The sequence below is a fragment of the Rhinatrema bivittatum genome, chromosome 5 (genome assembly GCF_901001135.1).
Source record: "Rhinatrema bivittatum chromosome 5, aRhiBiv1.1, whole genome shotgun sequence".
NCBI lineage: Eukaryota > Metazoa > Chordata > Amphibia > Gymnophiona > Rhinatrematidae > Rhinatrema > Rhinatrema bivittatum.
The window spans coordinates 233,815,184-233,837,812 of NC_042619.1; the positions used below are offsets into that span (position 1 = coordinate 233,815,184).

General features: G+C 44.8%; 1 protein-coding gene across 1 annotated transcript in view; it reads right to left on the minus strand.

Annotated features, from left to right (window-relative positions):
* Positions 1–12,660: 12,660 nt before the first annotated feature.
* TTC3 (tetratricopeptide repeat domain 3) overlaps positions 12,661–22,629 on the minus strand; it is a 331,906-nt gene continuing 321,937 nt past the window's right edge. The window contains exons 46-47 of the mRNA XM_029603249.1: positions 17,955–18,044; positions 12,661–15,266 (exon numbers count right to left, since the gene is read on the minus strand). Of these exons, the coding sequence (XP_029459109.1) occupies positions 15,159–15,266; positions 17,955–18,044 (198 nt within the window). The 3' untranslated portion in view covers positions 12,661–15,158. The remainder of the gene's footprint in view (positions 15,267–17,954; positions 18,045–22,629) is intronic.

The window sequence follows — 22,629 nt, forward strand, 5'->3', positions numbered from 1 at the left end:
TTCGACAGTTGAGCTAGCCTTAACGGACTGTCCACCACTAGGTTGATCAAATCTGCAAACCAAGGACGCTCGGCCACTCCAGCGCTACGAGGATCACTTTGCCTGGATGGACACCTATGCATCTCAAGACTTTGCCCACCAGAGGCCAAGGCAGAAACACATACAGAAGACATCTTTCAGCCAAGGCAGAACCAAGGCATCTACCCCCTTCTGCTCCTCACTTCCTTCTTCGAATGAAAAACCATGGAGCCTTGACATTGCGGAACATCGCCATTAAATCCATGACCGATTTGCCCCATCTGCGACCAATGAGGCGCATTACTTCCTCTGGCAGCTCCCACTCTCTGAGGTCCAGTTGTTGTCGGCTCAGAAAATCCGCTTGCACATTGTTCGTGCCCACTACGTGACATGCCATTAACAGCACTAGATGTTGCTCTGCCCAGCTCCCAGTGCCACCGCCCGACTTTTGGTGCCACCCTGTCGATTGATGTAAGCCACAGTCATTGTGTTGTCAGACAACTCTCACAGGCTTTCCCCTCAACAGGGGCAGAAACACCTGTAGTGCCAAACGTACCACTCTCGTCTCTAGGCAGCTGATGGACCACAGTGCTTCTTCTGTTAACCTCTGCCCCTGTACGGACTAGCCCTGGCATACCGCTCCCCATCCAGACAGACTGGCATCGGTGGTACTGATCATCCAGACCGGAACTTCCAGGTCCACACCTCATCTCAACTTGTCCAGAAAAAGCTACCATAATAGACTGGACCTGGCAAATTCCATAAGAGGAAAAGGCAGCTGAAACTGCTCCGACAACGGGTCCCAGTGGGATAGATAGTAAGGCCGACTGCAGAGGCCTTATATGAGCAAATACCCACTAAATCCAAGGTAGAAGCCATAAATCTGAGAATCTGCAAGTTGAAAAGCAATGGAGGATGAAGAAGGATAGTGAATCCTTATCTATATATAAGGAAGCAATGAAAAAGTATCGAGAATGTTGTGTTAAGGCAAAACAATTTTTTTTTTTATATCTAATATGGAAAAATCCTTTAATAAGCCCTTGGAGCTATTTAAGATAATGAGAAATCTTACACAGGGAGTGAGTAATGACTGTTTGGAGGTCCCAGATTGTGAGGAGTTAGCTGATTACTTTGATGATAAGATCATGAGACTTCAGAAGCAAATTGGTCCTTTGCCTTCTGAAGTTTTGAGTCTCAGCCATTGTGCTTCAAAATTTCAGTGGTGTCATTTTGAAGTAATTACTGTAAAGGAAATCGAAGCTAAAGTCACAGTCTTGAATTCAACTGGGTCACTTTTAGACCCGTGTCCATTTCAGATTGTAAAAAATCTGATGGAATCACTGTTTGAGGTCATAAAAATGATGGTTAATAAATCTTTAGCCGAAGGAGTTATACCAGATATTTGGAAGCATGCCATAGTAAGGCCAGTATTGAAAGATGTTAAAATTTCATCTCTAGAGTTAGCAAATTATTGTCCCATTTCTAACCTTCAAACTATAGCAAAAATTTTGGAAAAGGTAGTGTTGGACCAGTTAGAAAATTATATGGAGGATAATCAGTTATTGGATAGTTATCAGTTTGGTTTTCGGAAGAATCATTCGACAGAGTGTTGCTTTTATCTGACTGATACTTTGTTAGGTTGCTTAGATCAAGGTCAAACGGGTATCTTGTCTGCAGCCTTTGACACCCTCCACCATGATATCTTGTCTGCAGCCTTTGACACCCTCCACCATGATATCTTGAAAAGAACTTTGTCCTCTTATGGGGTGGGGAGTATAGTCAAACTGACAAATAGAGTGCAAAGGGTTCAGATTAGTTCTATACATTCTTCTTAGCATGCTATTAAATGGGGTGTACAACAGAATTCGGCACTGTCTCCTGTGCTTTTTAATTTATATTTGGTGCCAATTGGAGTCATTTTCCGTTCGTTGAACATTTGATATTTTATATATGTGGATGACATCCAATTTTATCTTCCCTGTGGTTCTGGAGGGGATATTCCTGAGAAACTGGTCCAAGAAGTTATGAAGCAGGTTCAAAATTGGTTGATTGAGCACCGTTTATTTTTGAACATAAATAAGACAAAAGTTGTTTGGGTTGGAAAAGATGCCAAAGAGAGGAATGGGAAAGATGCAAGGCTGTCAGAGACTTTTTTGGTCCCAATTTTATCTGAGATAAAGAGTTTGGGAGTCTTTTTAGACTCTGAGTTACCATTGAAACACAGATATGTCACGTAATGAAAACTGCTTTTTACAAACTAAAGCTTGTTCGACCATTACAAATGTTATTGCCATCTAACTATATTAGAATTATAGTTCAATCACTGGTGCTTAGTCGCTTAGATTATTGCGGTAATGTTTATTGGTTTGCCTAAATCATTGCTGCGAGTGTTACAGTTGTTGCAGAATGCAGCTGTGAGGGTAATAGGGGGAATAGAGATCATGTCTCTCCTGTACTTAAGGAATTACATTGGTTGCCAGTCGAGTGGAGATGCAGATTTTGACTTATGACATTTGTTTTTAAATTATTAAATTGTCCATCTTCTTGTGTTTTGAAACACTATATTATGCCCCACAATTCAAGTCTATCTTTAAGATCAGAAGGAACCCAATTATTAGTGGCTCCCCCGGTTAAACAGTATAAGAAGGTTTTAACTAGAGGATGTGTGTTTTCTTATTTGGCTCCTAATGAATGGAACAAACTCCCTTTTGCTCTGAGGTTGCAGCAAGATTACAAGGTATTTAGGAAATATTTAAAGGCAGTCTACTTTCTGGAAGCTTTCGGGGGTAGTGAGCAGATTCATTGATATCAGTCAGGGGAATACAGAACAGGATGTTTTTAATTATATGTTGTATTGGCATTGAATGTATATGTTCAGTTTGTATTACTTTATGAATGTATTTATTGTAATCTGCGCTGAACTGATCTCTGGAGGTAGCTGAATATAAGGAATTTTAAATAAATCAATAAATCACAGACCTTGGGCACCTGCTTCTCCAACAATCCATGAATTTGAGCTTGCAATTTGGAAATCCGCTCTTCAGGACTGGTTCCAGGATGGTTGCCTTCCCGAGGACTGTCTCTGAGCACCACCTGAAGCACGGAAAGGCCGAAACTGCCTATTTACCCTGAAACGAGAGCGTGGAGGAAAAGACCCTTTCCCTTTTGGCTTATCTTCAGGCGATTTATGACCCCTGTTCTCTCCAAGAAGCTTGATCATCTCCTCTAAGACCTGACCAAAGAGCAATTTCCCTTTAAAGGGTAATGCTCCAAACTGAGTCTTGGATGAAACATCAGCCAACCAATTCCTTAACCAGAGGAGTCTCCGGGCCAAACCTGCCAACATCATGATCCTGGATGAAGTCCTGAAGAGTTCATATAATGCATCAGTGCCATAGGCCACCATACCTTCCAGCTGCTCCGCCTGCTGCACCTCCACATCAGATAAGGATTTGTCAGCTTGCAACTGCTGCACCCAGCGCAGGCCCTCTCTCAGCATAAAACTACTACACATAGCTGCTCGAATGCCAAGGGCTGACACCTCAAAGATCTTCTTGAGGCGTACTTGCAGCTTTCTATCCTGAAGGTATTTCAGAGCTGTAGAACCAGCCACTGGAATGGTAATTTTCTTAGTAACAGCCGAAACCAATGCACCCATTTTTGGGACCTTCAGGAGCTCAAGTGTATCCTCCGGCAACAGATACAACTTATCCATGGCTCTGCCAACCTTCAAGCCGGTCTCGGGAGTATCCCACTCCCTAAAAACCAACTTGTTGACCAACTTGTGGAACAGAAAAGATCTTATTGGACACCGAAGGCCATCCATGACTGGGTCCACGTCTTCCTGATCACATTCCTGACATGGGACCTTTATACCCAGTTCTTCCAGAACCGTGGATATCAGGGGACCCAGGACCTCCTTGTAGAACAGCCATACCATCTTGGGATCATCTCCTTCCACTGCTGAGATCTTCGCCTGTGCCTAGTCCAAATCCTGATCCGCCAATATCGGATCAGACTCCAGTGGGTCCTTTGCCTGCAGATCCTCTGCTCCTGAACCCTCAGAGGAGCTCTCTGCAGCGGTCATTGGTACTGGGGACCCTGGGACCTGCTGGATCCTAGTAGGCCCTGTGGCCCGAGAAGGTCTAGCCCTTTTTGCCAGCCTTGGACACACCGAAGCTCCCTGCTCAGGTCTTCACTGTCCCGCAACCTTCCTGGCCTTTTAAGCCTTGTGGAAGTAAAAAAGAAATAGATGCCTTACATCCATCAATTAAAATTTATTTCAAAGGAGACAATAAAACACTTTAAAAAGACTGACTCAGGCCGAGTTTCGCTCCCGTCTCGGGGCTTAATGCCCTTTATACGAGTTATACTGTTCAGCTTGAGCGAAAGCAAATGTTGCTTACCTGTAAGAGGTGTTCTCACAGGACAGCAGGATGTTAGTCCTCATATATGGGTGACATCACAGGATGGAGCCCAATCACAGAACACTTTTGTCAAAGTTTCTAGAACTTTGACTGGCACCTACTGGGCATGCCCAGCATGGCACTAAACCTGCAGCCAGCAGGGGTCCCTCTTCAGTCTTGTTTAAAGCTACAGGAAGTGCCGAAAAATAAAATAAGAAAACGTAACAAACCCAACACTGCAGTGCGGTGGGCGGGTTTCGTGAGGACTAACATCCTGCTGTCCTGTGAGAACACCTGTTACAGGTAAGCAACATTTGCTTTCTCACAGGACAAGCAGGATGGTAGTCCTCACATATGGGTGAGTACCGAGCTGAGGAAGTCCGAGAAATGCACCAAATGTACCCAAGATGTGCAATATGCAAAAGGACTGGGATGGAATTTGGTAGAGGGCATCCTGAACCCTAACGGACAGGCGGAAGGGTGTTGGTACATCAAGTTGCAAAAAGGTTTCGCAAGACAGACTGGCCGAAGATGGAATCTTGTCTTCCGGCCTTGTCTAAGCAATAATGGGCTGTAAAGGTATGGCGGGAACTCCAGATAGCAGCCCTGCAAATGTCAGGAAGCGGCACCGCGCGTAGGTCTGCTACTGAAGTTGCCATGGCCCTCAGAGAGTGTGCTTTAACACGGTCTTGAAGTGGAATGCCTGCTTGCTGATAGCAAAAGGATATGTAGTCCGCTAACTAGGAGGAGAGAGTCTGCTTACTCACAGGCTGCCCCAATTTGATGGAATGGAAAGAGACAAACAATTGAGTGCTTTTCCTGTGGGCAGCTGTACGGTCTAGATAGAAGGCTAGAGCCCGTTTGCAGAGCCTGTTCTCCTGGATTGGAGTGGAGCCTGGGAAAGAAGGTAGGTAGCATAATGGATTGATTAATGTGAAACTCCGATACTACCTTAGGTAAGAACTTAGGGTGAGTGCAGAATACTGCCCGGTCCTGCAGAAGTTTAGCGTAAGGTGGATAGGTAACTAGGACCTGTAACTCACTAACTCTGCGAGCAGATGCGATTGCCAAAAGAAAAATCACTTTCCATGTGAGATAGCGAAGATCACAGGATTAGAGAGGCTCGAATGGTGGTTTCATGAGCCGACCCAAAACCAGATTGAGGTCCCAAGAAGGGGCCGGAGGGCGTAGAGGCGGCTTGAGGTGAAGCAAGCCTTTCAGAAAACGTGATACAAGGGGTTGTACTGAAATAGGAACATCCCCGACACCTTTATGGAAGGCGGCCACCGCACTGACATGCATTCTGATGGAAGAAGTTTTTAGACCTGATTCTGACAAGTGCCAGAGATAGTCTAGAAACTTTGCAGTGGAACAGGTAAACGGATCAAGGGATTGAGAAGAACCCAAGACTTAAACCTGTTCCATTTTTATAGGTAAGACTTTCTCGTGGAAGGCTTCCGTGAAGCAATCAGGACACGGGAAACTGGCTCTGAAAGGTTAAGTGGCTGAAGAATTAACCTTTCAACATCCAGGCCATTAGGGACAAAGCTTGAAGATTGGGGTGGCGTAGGCACCCGCCGTTCTGAATGATCAGAAGCGGGTCCATTCCCAAGGGAATGTGCCTGCGAATGGAGAGGTCCTGAAGAATTGGAAACCACACTTAACGAGGCCAGTGAGGTGCTATCAGGATCATTCGTCCCTTGTCCTGGCGTAACTTTATGAGAGTCTTCAATAGAAGTGGAGGGAATTCATACAGGAGACCGATTGCCCAAGAGAGGGAGAACGCATCTCTTGGCTGTGAGTGTTGGCTGCGAGTGAGAGAGCAAAAGTTCTCTACCTTGCGGTTTTGAGGTGACGCAAAGAGGTCTATGCGAGGATGACCCCAACATTGTAATATTGGTCTGCTACTGTGGGGTTGAGGGTCCACTCGTGCGGATGGAAAGTGCGACTTAGGTTGTCCACCAACACATTGTCCACTCCCGGCAAATAGGTGGCCCTGAGGTACATTGAGTGGGAGAGGGCCTCCTCCCATATCTGAGCAGCTTCCTGACAGTTGGTAGGAGCCCGTCCCTCCCTGTTTGTTGATGTACCACATGGCCACCTGGTTGTCCGTCTGAATCAGGATGACCTGATTGGAAAAGTGATCCTGAAATACCCTGAGAGCATATCTGATTGTTCGAAGCTCCAGGAAATTGATTTGGTGTTTGGCTTCCTCTGGAGACCAAGTTCCTTGTGATTGCAAATCGGCCACATGGGCTCCCCAGCTGAGGTTGGAAGCATCGGTGGTGAGAATTATTTGAGGGTCTGGAGCCTGGAAGGGCAGGCCTTGGAGGAGATTGATCTGATTTTTCCACCAGGCTAGAGACTGATGAAGTGAGTCGGTGATGTAGACAGTGGATGATAGAAGTTGGACGAACTGAGCTCATTGTGACCTTAGAGTCCACTGCATGACTCTCATGGCCAAGCGGGCCATTGGGATAACCTGTACTGAGGATGCCATGTGTCCCAGTAGGATGAGGAATTGGCGTGCAGTCGTGCTGCGCTGAGACTGTAGCAGGTGTGAGAGGGAGATGAGAGTGAGAAGTCACTGTCGAGGCAGAAATGCCTTTGCCTGCAAGGTGTCCAAGTCTGCCCCTATGAATGATAAAGTTTGAGATGGGACTAAGCAGGATTTTGCGTAGTTGACGAGAAATCCTAGCGAAATCAGAGTGTGTAAAGTAAGACGAAGGAATGACAGAGCAGCTTGCTGAGTGGGAGCCCTGATCAACCAATCATCTAGATAGGGGTAGACGTGAACACCTTGAGTCCTGAGGAAGGCTGCTACTACTACAAGGCACTTGGTGAAGACTCGTGGTGCAGATGCCAGGCCGAATGGGAGCACTCTGTATTGATAGTGCTTGGGGCCTAATAAAAATCTCAGGAACCTGCGATGAGATAGATTTATCGCAATGTGCGTGTACGCATCTTGGAGATCAAGAGAGCAGAGCCAGTCTCCTCTTTGCAGAAGAGGAAGGAGGGAACCCAAGGTACCATTTTGATCATTTCTCGTTGGAGGTACTTGTTGAGGGCATTTAGGTCCAGAATTGGATGAACGCCTCCCGATTTTTGGGGATTAGAAAGTACCGGGAATAGAATCCTAGGCCTTGTCGAGAGTAAGGTACTGGTTCTATTGCTCTGGACTGGAGGAGGAGGGAGACATCCTGCTCCAGGAGTAGTGAGTGGTCGGATGTTCTCCACGCCGGTAGAGGTGGGGAGTCCGATGGAATGGAGAGAAAGTTCAGGCGATAGCCTTGAGAGATTATGGTAAGGACCCACTGGTCTGAGGTGATTGTGTGCCACCTGTTGTTGAAATGGCATAATCGACCTCACACTGGTATCTGAGGCAGTGGAAACTGGCTGCTGCTCTCTATGCAGGAGTCAAAAAACGGAAGCAGGGCCCGGCTGAGGAGCTGCTTGCGGCTTTTGTTTACGAGGTTGACGAGACTGAGCCTTTTGGAAAGGTCGCGTGGAATGAGTCCTAGACTGTGGTGGATAGGACTTCTTTGGACGAAGAATGACTTTTTAGTATCCTTCCTGAAAGGCTGTTTGGAGGAATACTCAGAGGGCATCAGAGAGAGCTGGCGAAGGGTCTCATGATGGTCCTTGAGTTCCGCCACTGTCTGCTGAATCTGTTCCCAAAACAGACTGTCTCCTATGCAGGGCAGATCAGATAATCTGTCTTGTACTTCAGGGCGCAAGTCCCAAGACTTAAGCCAGGCCCATCTTCTTGCCGAAATAGCAGTTGCAGATACCCTGGAAGTGGTGTCAAAGATATCATAAGATGATCTTATTTCATGCTTCCCTGCCTCAAAACCCTTGTGTACTATGGTTAGAAGTTGTTCCTGGAATTGTTGAGGCAGGGACTCTGCAAAGTCCTGTATCTGCTTGAATAAGACCCTGTTGTACTGGGTCATATACAGCTGGTAGGAGGCGATCCAAGAGATAAGCATCAATCCCTGGAAGACAAGCCGGCCAATGGCATCCAGGAATTTCTGTTCCTTACCTGGAGGAAAGGAAGAGTGGGGTTTTGATCTTTTTGCCCTTTTTTGGGCAGATTCTATAACCACAGATTGGTGATCCAGCTGAGGTTTCTGGAATCCTGGGGCTGACTGGACCAAATAAGTGGTATCAGCTTTTCTGTTGTCTGGAGCAACAGAACCAGGGTGTTCCCAGTTCTTTTTTTGGAGATTCAAAAGAACCTGGTGAATAGGGATGGAGGTTATTTCCTTGGGAGCATCCAGGAATTGTAACAGCTCCATCATTTGATGCCTGTCATCTTGTTCAGTCTGCAATTGGAAGGGAACCAATTCAGACATTTCCTTCACAAAATTTATGAAGGATAGGTCCTCTGGAGGAGAACGCTTCCTGCTTTCAGTAGAAGGTGGCGATGGCAAGTCATCGTTGTCTTGAGAAGAATCGTCAGTCCAGGTGTCATAGGGATCAGGACCTGCCCCTCTAGGAGCCTGAGAAGGACAGGACAATGGTATTCCTGAAGGTCCCGGTCTAGGTTCCGAAGGCATCGAGGAAAGTGCTGGAGGTACCGATGAAGGCATCGAGGGCATCAATGGATGGATAGGTGGCGCTGATGGGCGCATCGGCATCGATGGTTGAGGCATCGGAAGAATTCCCGATGGAGGAATGCGGAACGGTGTTTCCCCTCACGATGACAGGTTAAGCAGGGAAGGCACCGGAGCCATCGGTGACCCAGGATCCATCGGTGGAAAAGTGGCTATAAGCGCTTCCATCTTCGAGAGCAGCGGTGCAAGTGCTGCCAGAATCGGATCGGTGGTCGGTTCTACAATCGGCACCAGTTTCGGTCTCGGAGGAACTTGGAGTCTGTGCATCACCTTATCGATGGCCTCCTGAACCATCCGGTCCAGTTCTTCACGGAGACCTGGAGCAAGCAGCCCCGGCTCCAGAAGGGAAGAAGGAGGCAGAGGCATAGCCGGAGGGACCACTGTTAAAGGCAGAGTCGCGGCTCCCGATACCCGTCCGGGTGAGGGGTGCCTCAGTGACCCAGTTGCAGAAAGGGTCGGTGCCTTTTCTGGATGGGGTTTCTTCAATGGCGGCTCGGATGATGGCGAGGTTGAAGACTTTCCTTCCTCGATGGTCCGAGACTTGCGGTGTCGATGCTGATGTTTCTCTCTACAATCCCCTCAGTCCTGAGGGGGAGTAGAGATAGTCGAAGGCAGAGAAGTCGTCGACGCTGGACGGTCTCCGGCCGATACTGGCGCAAAGTAGACTGTGCCGGTTCAGACGACGTCGGAGTTTGAGAACGGAAGAGAAGTTATTACACACCCCTGTTATTTGTAAACCGGCATGATATGATTGTATCATGAATGCCGGTATAGAAAAGCCGTAAATAAATAAATAAATAAATAAGTTCCATTTTCTCCATTCTGGCCTTGCGACCTTTTGGTGTCATTAAGGCACATTTGGTGCAAAGTCAGGACATCATGCTCGCACCCGAGACACATTACACAGACTTTATTTATTATTTATTTATTAAGGCTTTTATATACCGACTTTCTTGATACAAATCAAATCAATTCGGTTTACAATGAACTAAGCAGAATATACAATTAACCAATCAACAAGAGATACAGAGCATACAGTTACATTATAACAAGGAAGCCTTAACTTGGAGTAGGAAAATAAAGAAGGGGTGAACGGAGTAATAAATATATAAATAAAATGAAATAAAATAGAATAAATACTATATACAGAAGAGGGGGCAAGGGGCCAACCTCTCTTTAATGGATATTATGCATGAAAAATTTGGAGAGTTTTGTTTACAGAGATGTGTGGTGAACAATTCTAGATCAGGCAATGGAGTTTGTGGTGGGGAAGGCTTGGCTGAACAGCCATGTCTTTAGTTTCTTTTTAAAAGTTGTTAGACAAGTCTCCAGTCTGAGGTCCGGAGGCATGGCGTTCCACATGGAAGGGCCTGCGGTAGAAAAAGACCGGTCTCTGAGGTATGCGTGGTGCACTAATTTGATTGTAGGAACGTGTAAAGATCCCTTGTAAGCATCCCTTAAAGGCCTGGCTGTCGAGTGCAGTCTGAGAGGATGAGACAGGTCAAGCGGGGTTTGATGGTGGATATTTTTATGAATGATTGTGAGAGATTTATGGAGGATCCGGAAATTTACTGGGAGCCAGTGGAGATCTTTTAGATCTTTTAGTGGTGCAAGTACAGTCCGGGCACCGACGGAACCCTGATGCCATGGCCTTTGAAAAATGTAGCCGCAGTATGGTCGACGGCCAGTAGGCCGCAAGGGCCAAACTCGACGGGAATCGATCGAAACCGGGTAAAAACTTACCAGAGTACCGTGGAGTCAAAAATTCGGAGGGACCCCTGTGGGGTATGAAAGTTTTTAGTAATTCCGTGAGGAAAATTCCTGTCAGGAATCTCTGTGGAGCTCCTTAACCCGCGTGGCTACTGCTGTGCGGAAAAAAGAAGACTGAAGAGGGACCCCTGCTGGCTGCAGGGTTGGTGCCATGCTAGGCATGCCCAGTAGGTGCCAGTCAAAGTTCTAGAAACTTTGACAAAAGTGTTCCGTGATTGGGCTCCATCCTGTGATGTCACCCATATGTGAGGACTACCATCCTGCTTGTCCTGTGAGAACAGGATGGCACTTTTTCCTCAATCAGATTTGCGGAGTCATTGGATGCAATGTCTGGGAACAGCTTTTTGCTCTTACTGTCAGTTCTACAGTATTGGATGAACTGTGCAATATGAGGTGATATATTTTTCAATAAAACCAATTATATGCTAATGATGAATTGTCTGTAGTTATTTCTTTGATAAAACCAATAAGGTATCAGCTGCTATAAGTTCCCTCTGGACTTATGCAGCTTCCAGATATCCTTGTCTATGTATCCTAGTCTCTGCAGAAAAAGTTCAAACACATTAAACCCCTGAAGCAGCTCCAAGACAGGAGTGAAATTCGGCTTGAGTCGGGCTTTTTAAAGCGTTTTATTGTCTCCTTTGAAATAAAGAAATTTTAATTGACGGATGTCAGGCATCTATTTCTTTTTTACTTCCTCGTGGCTTTTATACATTGCCTACCTTTTTGTTTTGTGGGCCCGTCCTTGTAAGCCTTGTGCAACAGGACAAAATCAGAGGAAAAGGTGGATGAGGCATCCGAGTCCTCCAGGAGACCTCCCCAAGAGGCCCTAACCACCGGGATAAAGGAGAAGGGACATCCTCCTCTCCCTCCGCGGGCTGCGAAGCAGCCGCAAATGTAGACAAAATGGCTGCCGTTCCTGCGCTCAGTGGGAAGGGGTCATCTACAGGCTGTGTCACCGAAGACAGCCTCCCAGGCTCGCGCCGTTTTCTGTCTGAATTCACTGTGATCGTTCCTGTAGTGTCTTCTCCCACGGAAAAGCACTCGGAACATCAGTCATCGCTTGCGTTTCTGCAAGCATTGCAGCACAATGCTCATGGCATCAAAAACAGGCGCCAAGCAGCGCAACTAAGGAGCCGCCGGAGAAATTTCCAAAAACAAACCCAGAACAGAGAGCCTTCTGTAAGGGAAAGCTGAAGGAAGGCTTGCCATCACACGGCAAAGTCCCCCGTATTTCTTTCTTTTTTTTTTTAAACTTTAATCAGGCCACAAAGTACTTCCCTGAAGAAGAGAAGCATCAGGCTCTGTCCATCCTTTAGGGCTAGAGACTGGAACTACCAGTTTTCAGCCCTGTCCGGCGATGAAGGACTGAGCAATACAGGGTCCCCAATTCCCTGCTTGTCCGCCTCAAACACCAGAGGGAATGGCCCCACCAAGACCTAACAACCTCCTCGGAAGCAATGTCTTTCTCCTTAAGTCTCTGCTTTTGTTTTTTTTTTTTCAATCTCAGACTGCAGGCTTTGCACCTCTACCATCTGCTGAAGACAGAGAAATACTGAGGGACTACAGGTGGCACCTCCTGTTACGTGACAGTGTCAGTAAAACTTTCTCCGTTTCCATCTGCTGGAGGGAAGGCAAAACCCAAGAGTCTGGACTGATCTGGGTACGTACAGGGAACACATATTTAAATAAGACCAATCATGTTGACTTGGTGGGGTTTTGTTTTTTTTTTTGTTTTGTGTCGAGTGGCAGCCAAATCCTTATGCCACTAAGCTGCTAAACTTGGTGGGTAATCCAGCCTTTCCCCCATGTCTAGATAATTTGACTGATAAAGATTGGAAACATAAAGATTTATCAACAATTGAGAAACTTTATTGTACAGCGCAGAGAACTATGTTCTCTCTTGGGCAGTTACAAGCACAATATGGTTTACAGCATTGGCATTTTTTAAATGTATTTATAAGCCAGACATTATGTACTTCACGTAACATTACAGGATTCTAATATGTCTGCACAAGAATCATTGTTTTATTTACTGAAGTTAAAAGATGTAATAACACGTTATCTTTTTGGTATAAGCTCTGCTTCACTAAAAAGACTTCATTGTTATATTCAGCTTTGGCTCATTCCTGGATTTCATTACTGGGGAAAACTGTTACAGAGAAAGCGATAATGATGTATTTTGATTATGCCTTTGCAACTACTGTAGAAGATTGCAGGAAATGTAATTTAAATTATTGCACAAAATGTACATACACATGGTGAGGGCATGTAAAATAAAACTTACGGGTACAGATATATGCATTAAGTGCCATACTGAAAGGAATACGTTGATCCACAATTTTATTTTATGTCCAGGTCTATTTCATTTTTGGAGTATAATGTTAAAAGTTATTGAGACAGTCCTCCAGCAAAAACTGCCCTTCTGTGGGAAATTTATCTTACTAGGGTCAGTAAGATGGCTATTTAATTCCTCTAAAAATCAAGTAAAATATCTACATATCTTGACATTGTTGGCAAAATCCTGTATTCTTTTTTGGTGGATTAAGCCAGAAAGCCCCACACCAATGATGTAGTACCAAAAGACTGCTGACTGGATGCAGCTAAAAAGACTGGATGTCAAGTTTACCAGACAGAAAGTACAAGAGAAATATGTAAAATTGTGGGAACTTACCTACAATCTTTTGCTGACGTCCCTTAAACAATCATTATTAGCTAGTGGGTATGCTACAAAATGGTGATTGGACATAAAATAGATATTATCCTTCTGAATTGTATCAGGCATTGAGGTGAGTGAGTGATGAATAGATGGGTAAGGCTGTAAGTTGGTGTAATTTTCAACGTAGAAAATACTTGAAAATACGCAGATGGAGAGGATGATATAGTGACTTTATTGTTAAACCTATTGTCGAAGATTTTAAAACAATGTTTGAACTCTTATTGGTAATATTTGTTCAATACTTATCCATGTTCACTGTCTGTTCTCTTACATGTGCTTAAATAAAAATTAAAAAAAAAAAAAAAAAGAGCCACACCTGGTGGCCGGATTTAGAGTCCACAGAGCAGGGATCCAGAAGGACTTTCTGGTGTGTGGCTCCCAGACTCTGGATTGTCTCTGCACTAATCAGACAGGAACAGTGTTGGAAGGGGGGAGTGGTCTATAAAACAGGAGGGAAAGCCAGGGATAGTGGCGAATGATGGCTCATGGGACCAAGATCCTAGCCCTGGTTCCAATTAAGCTGGAAGAAAAAGAAAAATGAAGGAAAGAGCGTTTGATCTAAATGATTTGAAAATGTGTTCTAAGAAGCGGTCACACACTCTGCGGCTAGCATGCACCCTTGCAGCGTGGACAGACTGCATGAGGCAGTTCCACTTTACCTGCCCTTATTTACTGCGTTACTCAGTGCATCCCATCCTTCCCGGAGTAGCAACTTAGGTGATTTCAGAAGCAAGTGAGGCTTCAAAAGGAAAATAACACTTCAGGCCTTAAATTCAAATAATGCCTGAACATGTGCAGGAATAAGCTTGTGGCACCCATTCTGGAAGTTGGTAGGCATACATTAACCTCATTTTATAGTCACATTCTCTGCACTTTTGGACACCATTGGACAGGGCCATGGAGCAGAACTACCCTTTATGCACACTGCAATAAGGCATGTAGCATACATTAGCAGCAACCAAACTATGCAACTGAAGACATATTTTCCTCCATGTTAGAATTTTATACTACATTCATGATCCAGACCACAATACATGGTGACGGAGACAGTCATTTTGTTTTACGAATATTAAGATGATGCATTCTCTCTCTCTCACTAACAAAACCACCGCAAATGCTTCTTCCTGCCAAGGACCTATCATACCTCAAAAATCTGCTACATGCAGAAGATGTGGCAGATCAAAATCTTGCTACTTCTACAGGCTTATATAATTAAGTGACCTGGCCTTCCTATAAAACAAAATGGCCTCTCCACACTCAGCTGCATTATATTTTAAAGTCTTCTCTAAAATCTAGAAAAAATGAAACACACACACACGCATGCTGTCACTACGTTCTGTGGCGAACATTTGTACAGCCTAAGTACAGGGCAGTTTAACTTTCTGAGCAGCTGGGAAACTGCTCAGCCATCACTGTGTGGCCCGAGTAGAGAGCTGGCATTGAATATTCATTGTCAAATCAGGGACTTTTGGCCTGATTAAAGGGGCTATGACAAATTAGTACAGAGCTAGATAAGGACAGATATTGTAATATGATATGTAAAGGCATGGCTAGGCCTACGTTTCACCCACAGACACACGCGCACACATACAGAGCTTGCATTTAAAAGATTAGCAACAATGCAGGGGATCAGGTGGGGCGGATCCTCCCGGCGAGTGCAGGGAAGTCTTCAGGCAGTAGGGTGTGCACCCGACATGTGGGGCACGTGCTCTGGGCGTGCAGCCAGGTTCGAATACACTGTAAAAGAGAAGGGAGGTGACAGCTCAGCATCTGGAATTAAAAAGGGAGAGGCATGCCAAAAGCAAAATATGTGCACTGCGGCAGAAGACATTTACAGCAAAATTAAAACCACCAAAATACCAAGCAGAGGTCAAGGTACACAGAGAGTTTGCAACCCTTGTTTAAACCGACAGGGCGAGCACGCACCTGCTCAGTAACTCTGTACAGGGCATTTGCCAGCCACCTCGCCCTGGGGCATTTGATCATCCTCATTCCACTGTCACCCACCATCTTCAAAATATCAACTGTCCTCTCTCCCAGCTCAGACCCCCCTCCATCATCTCCCACAGACTCTTTTCTTTTCTGCCTCATTCTATAAAACTATTTTTTACACTTTCTGGATTATTTATTGTAAGCATGTTGTCCCCTAAGTCTTCCCTCTGGGACTCTGTGTAATCTTTCTATTGTTGTAGATTAGTGCAGGTTTTCTTCCATGGCTATCAGTTCAATGGTGCTCAGGATTTTCTTAAAAGGTACGCACAACTGACTGATCAAGGAGGAGACGATCTCACATACGTTAAGAATCTTTATATAACAGCAATCACAAACAAATCATAAAAGCGATATGAATCTGAATATTTAGTATCTCCCTGCACCCACCTGAGCATAATGAGAATATCTGTCCCCAAATCCCAGAAACATCGGACAGCCGTATTCACCGATAGGCTCTTTTATAATTCTGTGTTTTAGCAGTTGAAACTTTTAATTTTATTTCGTAAAGTAGATCACAAAGGAGTCAATTATTTAGGATCATTAGGAAGGAGGTATGATTTGGTGGTCAAAAGAAAAAACCACCAAGAAGCAGCACACTGAGAGCACAAATAAATCCCAGTTCTAAGAGTAGGTGCCAAATGTACTAAACAGTTTTTCTTCAGACACGAAACAGGGAAAATAAAAATGAGTACATTTGGCCCTCTGTCTCTGAATGACCTTTTACAAAATGATAGTCTCCCTCTCTGTACCCTCAGCTGCAATCCCAAGCTGCCCACTGCCAGTGTGAGACCCCAGGCACGCTGCTACCTTCCTGCACCTCAAATGCTAATACTAGCTCTGCTGCTAACCCTGAAAACATGAGAAACATAAGAATATGAGAGTAGATAAGAACGCATCGAGCCCATGCTGTCTCCCTCCCCAAAATGATGCAGCAGGGGCCCAAGGCAGCACGTTAGCAATCTCACTAATCAGTGCTGCTTTTCCTGCTGTGGGAAAGTGCTTCAGGATCAGCTGGCTGGACCTTGATGGCATCAGATCCTTTGGCTATGCTCCCACAAGCACAACTGCTGCCACCTAATGCTACCCACGTAGTGGGGGGAAGCAAGGTGACTGGCCTGTGTCCGAGACAAAATCCAAGTTGGAGTAAAGTTAATCAGGCTAATGCCAGTCTACAGGGGGATGAACATGGAGTGCATGGTGTGGGTGGCCTCTATCATGAATATATTACAAATATCTTTAATTAGTGTTTACAAAAACTTTAAAAATACATGGTCAAAAGTCACCCAGGATACAGTGAAATACATACATAAGGTATATCCTCAATCCTTAATCAAACATATGCATTCTTAAAAACAGTATATAGTCACACACAGAATAATCTGCTCATTAACAAATATGTTGCCCAGACAAAGTTCCCATATATACACGTGTGTTACAATGTATCATCTGCATTTAACCAACATCTAGTACCAACACACGGTTACAATGTTATTAGCAATTAACCCATTTCACAAAGTAATAGGGCTAGAGATGGAAGTTCTTTAGAATAAGTGATTACAAGCTGACTGTTACAAGGTAAGACACGGGAGAGATGTGTAGGGCCTTGATGAATCTTACTGTTCTCAAATGTCTCTCTAATAAAACTGATGATGATGAAATGCTGTAGTTACAAGATGGTTAAATGCGGATGATACATTGTAACACACGTGTATATATGGGAACTTTGTGTGGGCAACATATTTGTTAATGAGCAGATTATTCTGTGTGTGTCTATATACTGTTTTAAGAATGTATATGTTTGATTAAGGATTGAGGATATACCTCTTGTATGTATTTCACTGTATCCTGGGTGACTTTTGACCATGTATTTTTAAAGTTTTTGTAAACACTAATTAAAGATATTTTTAATATATTCAATTGTGTTTTATGATTCCTTCATGTTCAAGAAACCTTTGATTTTGGAATCTTGGTTTTTCTACCTTTGTTAGTTTGTACCTTGTGGGTGGCCTCTATGCCACATTTATATGCATAAAACAATCTGTGCACAAATCAAGTTTTTTTGCACATAAGGCATGCTTTATCTGTAGAGAATACATTGCTTTATGCCCCTAAATCTGGTAGTATGTGCAGAAGACATCACTGGTGCACACAAAATGGGTTTTATGTGCATTAAACATGTCTACTATGTACATTTCTGGGTTAGCATGCTTTTCTTTAAATATCCTGATACACTGGCATACCATCAGCTTACTGCATCGGGTGTCAACTCAATTTTTACTGCATGAGAAAAGAAAATGTAAGCTCACTGTATTTTCTCCCATTTTATTACCCTGGGCAGTATGCCTACTAGCCCACATAGTTACTCAGTACTCACAAACAAAAGCCCGACCAATTGCTTTGAGAACAGGTTCCTGCGTACAGCGGAGCACTTACTTCTTTGTGGAACTGATGACCGCACTCCAGCACACACACAGTGTTTGCATTCAGCTCTTCATGGCATATTATGCAGGGATCCTCAAAGGACTGCAGATAAACACACACACATAAGAAAGAATAGGAACATATTAGCAGGAAGCAGCAGTTATCGCTAATCATGCACTTGTGGGAGGGGGGATGAGGCATCACCACTGTCAAAAGAATATTAAACCTCTAGATTTCGTGGTTCTTTTTGTGCGGTTGCCTTCTGTGGTCCAGCCCTTTAATTTGACTGGCCCCTTAGATGGCTTCCGTGTTTTATTCTTCAATTTTTTATTTTTAATTTTTATGTGATTTTCTGCTGCTGCTACTTAATTCCCATGTGAGGGTTTGTGCATTATTGCCCGGTGCGCGGTGCGATCCGTCATTGTTTATTCTACTTATCTTAATTTTATGCAATTGCCGCCGCTGTTAATATGGGACCGCTGCCGCTTGCAAGCGGCACCATTCCTCCTTCATCCGGGAAAATCTGCAGCATCAGCCCTTTAACTTTATATTTTTCTAAGGACTACGTTGTGCAAATGTCAATAGATAGATATATGCAGAAATCACAGAGGCTGATGCCCACAGATTTCCGAAATCCGAAAATGTTATATTGCGAGAAACCCGATTCAAATTTATTTGGCAGTTGTATGTCCCACAATCTTTGGCCTTCAAAGTCAAAGCTTGTCAGTTTCCAGTTTGTGAAAAATGTGAAGCTGAACGAAATGACTATTTACATAGCTTCTGGACTCGTCCAAAGATTGGGGCCTTTTGGAGTGCAATAGCCAACAGGTATCCTATTATTCTGGGTGTTTCTCTACCTTTGGATTTACACTTTTGGTTACTCGGCTTATATTCCCCCACTTGTCCGAGCCTTATCAAATCTCAAACTTTGTTTCTGGATAGAGCATAGGTCATTGCAAAAAGGTCAATTCTAGCTCTCTGGGGGTGCAAGGTCCCTCCCTGTTTAGCCTCCTGAGACTAGGATGCTAAAACTACTTATATTTGAGCATATGTCTGCTAAAACACTCCCTGATACTAAAAGGTAAATTATGAGGGCAATTTGGCTCCCGTTTTTGGACAAGATCCCCCAGTGTGGTTAAAAATATACTTCTCAATTTAAAGTAAAGCTTGGTCTCTTTAGAAACTTGCTGGCTTTCATCCCGGAATATCATTACGTGGTATAGTCAGAGGAACATGCGATAGTATATTAACTGTTCTCTTTTCTTATATCATTTCTTTTTATTGTTCCAGGTTTCCATGTTGATACATCAACAGGATTGCTGGGGGGGAGGGTGGTGGAGGGGGGTTGGGGCATACCTCATAATATGTTATTGTTCTTGCTACTATCTTTCTTTTTTCTGGCTTATAAGGTTGCACCTGTTACATTATAAGTTGAAAAAGCTAATAAAGTACTGAAAAAAAAGGCATCTTTGTAAGATTTGCCTTGAAAGTTGCGTCTGCTGATCAACTCTGCAGCCATAGCTGTCTTCTTGGCTGCCACCACTGAGGGCACACTTCTGGCCAAAGTACAGACTACATTAGAGTCTGCATTAGCTAAAAAGGCATCGACAGGTTCCATAACCGCTTTGGAATTCACCCCTGTGTCATTCACCTCCTGAGAGAGGAATAGGCACGAACAAGCTACCAGGGTACAACAAGAAGCAATCCGTAAGGTCATTGCTACTGCATCAAAAGCCTGTGCGCATCCTTTAAGGCCACTCCTCCCTCCACTGGGATAGTTGTTTGCTTAGAGATGGCTCAGATCAGCGCATCCACTTTAGGGAAATGCAAACGCTCTTTCACTGCTGGATCCAGTGGATATAGAGCTTCTAATGCTCATCCCCCTTTAAAACTTGCTTCTGGGGCATCCCTTTCCAGGTCAATCAACTCCTGGATGGCTTCCAGTACTGGAAAGTAGCAAGAGGATTTCTGTAGGGAAATCAGAATGGGGATTCTTCTTTGGTTTCGTCATAGAGTCTGCCCCAAGAACTCCCAGCATCTTCAGGGTCTGGGAAACCAGGGCCAGCAATTTGTCTCTATAGAAAAACCGTAACATGGTCCGATACGGTTTTAAACCAGGAGGCATTTCCCCATCTTCTAAGGAATTGTATCCTCCTCTTCGTCTGTGTCGTCCAGGTCTCTGCCAGGGATACCTTGGTGAGGTGCAGTATGCCTCGAGGTCTGCAGATAAGACAGAGAGGGAGGGGCTTATCGGCTGAAGTTTCACCGGACAGGGGCAAGTGAGGTAGCAGATTGTGCCTGTTTGAAGGCTTGGAGAGCCTGGATAAATTCCACCCAAGAGAGGACAGTCGGGTCCAAGTCTAGCCCAGGAGGTACTGGGGTAGGTGCGGCTGAATTTCCCTCTCCCATCGATGATCCAGTCACGGGGGTATTCAGATCCGGGGTACTTCCAGTTAAGGCTGTGCTAACCCATCCTCGGAATGGGAGGAACCGGGCTTAGCAAAGTCTGGGGAGACCAACTCCCTGGGCTTCCTCTCAGTGCTGACATAAGTTGGAATCCAGGTCATACCGTGAAGCCCTAATATGACAAGCCGCACAGAGAGATAGGCACTTATGTTTCTTGGCTGCCAAAGCCATTGGCGATGGGAAATGTGCGTTCTGTCGGCTTGCGCTTAAAATTTAGCACACAGATTTAGGGGGCCTAGGTGGGACACGGGGAGGTGCGTATACAGCTTTATCTGTATTCTGCGCTTAGTAGGTTGTGCACGTATATACGCGCTTGACATCATGCGCGCAGAGCCGACACACTGCACGTACCGACATTCTATGGAGAGCAACATGGCATGTACAAAGACGCACGCAAGATGGCGCCACTGCGGCCTGCCACGTAGTGTGCTGATGAAGCCTAAAGTGGGGCCTAGCTCAACCCGCTCAGAAGCCCACTTCCCCTTACCCTAACAGGATCAGGAATGACGTAGGTGTGGCGCACCAAGCAAGGAGACCAGAGGAGGTCTTTCCGAAACCCCTCCAAATGTCTCTGCATTGGGAAGTAAATCTTCTGGGGTTTTTTGTTTTTTTACTTACCTGGGCTCAGCGTTTACCAGCTGAGTACAGAGACAATCTCCGGCTGCGGGGGGAGAGGGCTTTGGCCATCAGCGCTGCGCTTGGCTTCTTGCACTTGCTGCCTTTCAGCTGCTTAAGCAGCAAAGTCCATGCCGGCTACCGGACCAATAATACAGAAAAAGCCTTAAAGGGCAATACGATATAGTAGCCAACACACAAAAAGACGTATTCGCCAATTTTTACTTTATAAATTTTGTGATTTATGGGACATCATATAAACCCCTTAATTGTTATCTTTCAGAGCCTTGCGTTATGCACCATCGATAAGAAGGGCATACTTTTAATCATAGGTCCAATTTTTGAATATTTTTAAGCATTTTTTCAAACATTTTTGCAAAAAATTATAAGCGTTAAAAAGTGCACTACTTCCCCGGTTTTTTGTGTGCCCCTCTTATTTATCGATAGAGCATAATGCAAGGCTCTGAAAGATAACAGTTAAGGGGTTTATATGATGGTCCCATAAATCACAAAATTTATAAAGTAAAAATTGGCGAATACGTCTATTTTTGTGTGTTGGCTACCGGCCCAAGACACACTTCTGAGGGATCTCGGAAATCGCCTCAGGAATTCTCAACTAGGGGTGGGACTTTTAGGCATCACACCGCAGGAGAGCAGCGCTCAATTTCTTTCTCCAATTTAAATGTAGAATTTCTCTTTCCAAAACGTACAGCAATCCCCATAGGGAGTGGTATGTCCACCATCTGCTGGAGACGGAGAATACTGATGGGCTGAGGACACTGTAGGGGTGTACGTAGGGTGATGTCAGCTTTGAAATTTGACTTCGTCTGCATCTTCTGCCAGAGGAGCATAACTTATTGGTCCTGAGTCCATCTGGCTACACGCTAGGAAAAAAGGCTATTAGCTATTATCCCCTGATGCACTAAATCGCTGGGCCCCCTATACACACTTTTCAGTGTGGAAAATGTAACTGCAGCCCCGGAGTTGGCATTAAGTCATTTCGCCAGTGAAGGGCTCCTGAGAAATGCAAAAATACTTTTCTGTGTAGCTCCTAAGTATTGCTGCGATGCTTAGATCTACTGCTTGCAGAGTTCAAGATTAAAAGAATAATGTGAAGACCTGATCTTAAAAAAACCAGTCTGGCTGCACAATATACACATTTCAGGCATGTATATTGGGCAAAATCAACTGAGGAAGGATAAAACGAATGCTCATATTGAGCGCCTGCTGTAACTGTGGGCACACATCCATGCCTCCTCGGTGCCTGATGCATTTGAGTACTAGGCACGCACAAGTCTTCCCTAGCGCACCCTTTTTAATGCAGCAGCTCATTTAAATATTGCATTGGGCACCCAGGAGATGAGGCTGTGCGCATATTAAAAAACCGGGGCCCAGTTTGGGCACACATTTTTATGTGCGTCTTTATTGCATCGGCCTGTCAAGGTGGAAGGGGATTAGGTTCTGCAGTGAGCCATGGTCTGCGGTCCCAGGCCAAGCACGTTTCCTTATTTTGGCTGGGCTAGGTGGGGGAGCAGGGAACCCCAGGGTGGGGTTTTGTTAATGAAGGCTTTAATGGCAACCCTTGGCCTGATTAAGCTGGAAACCC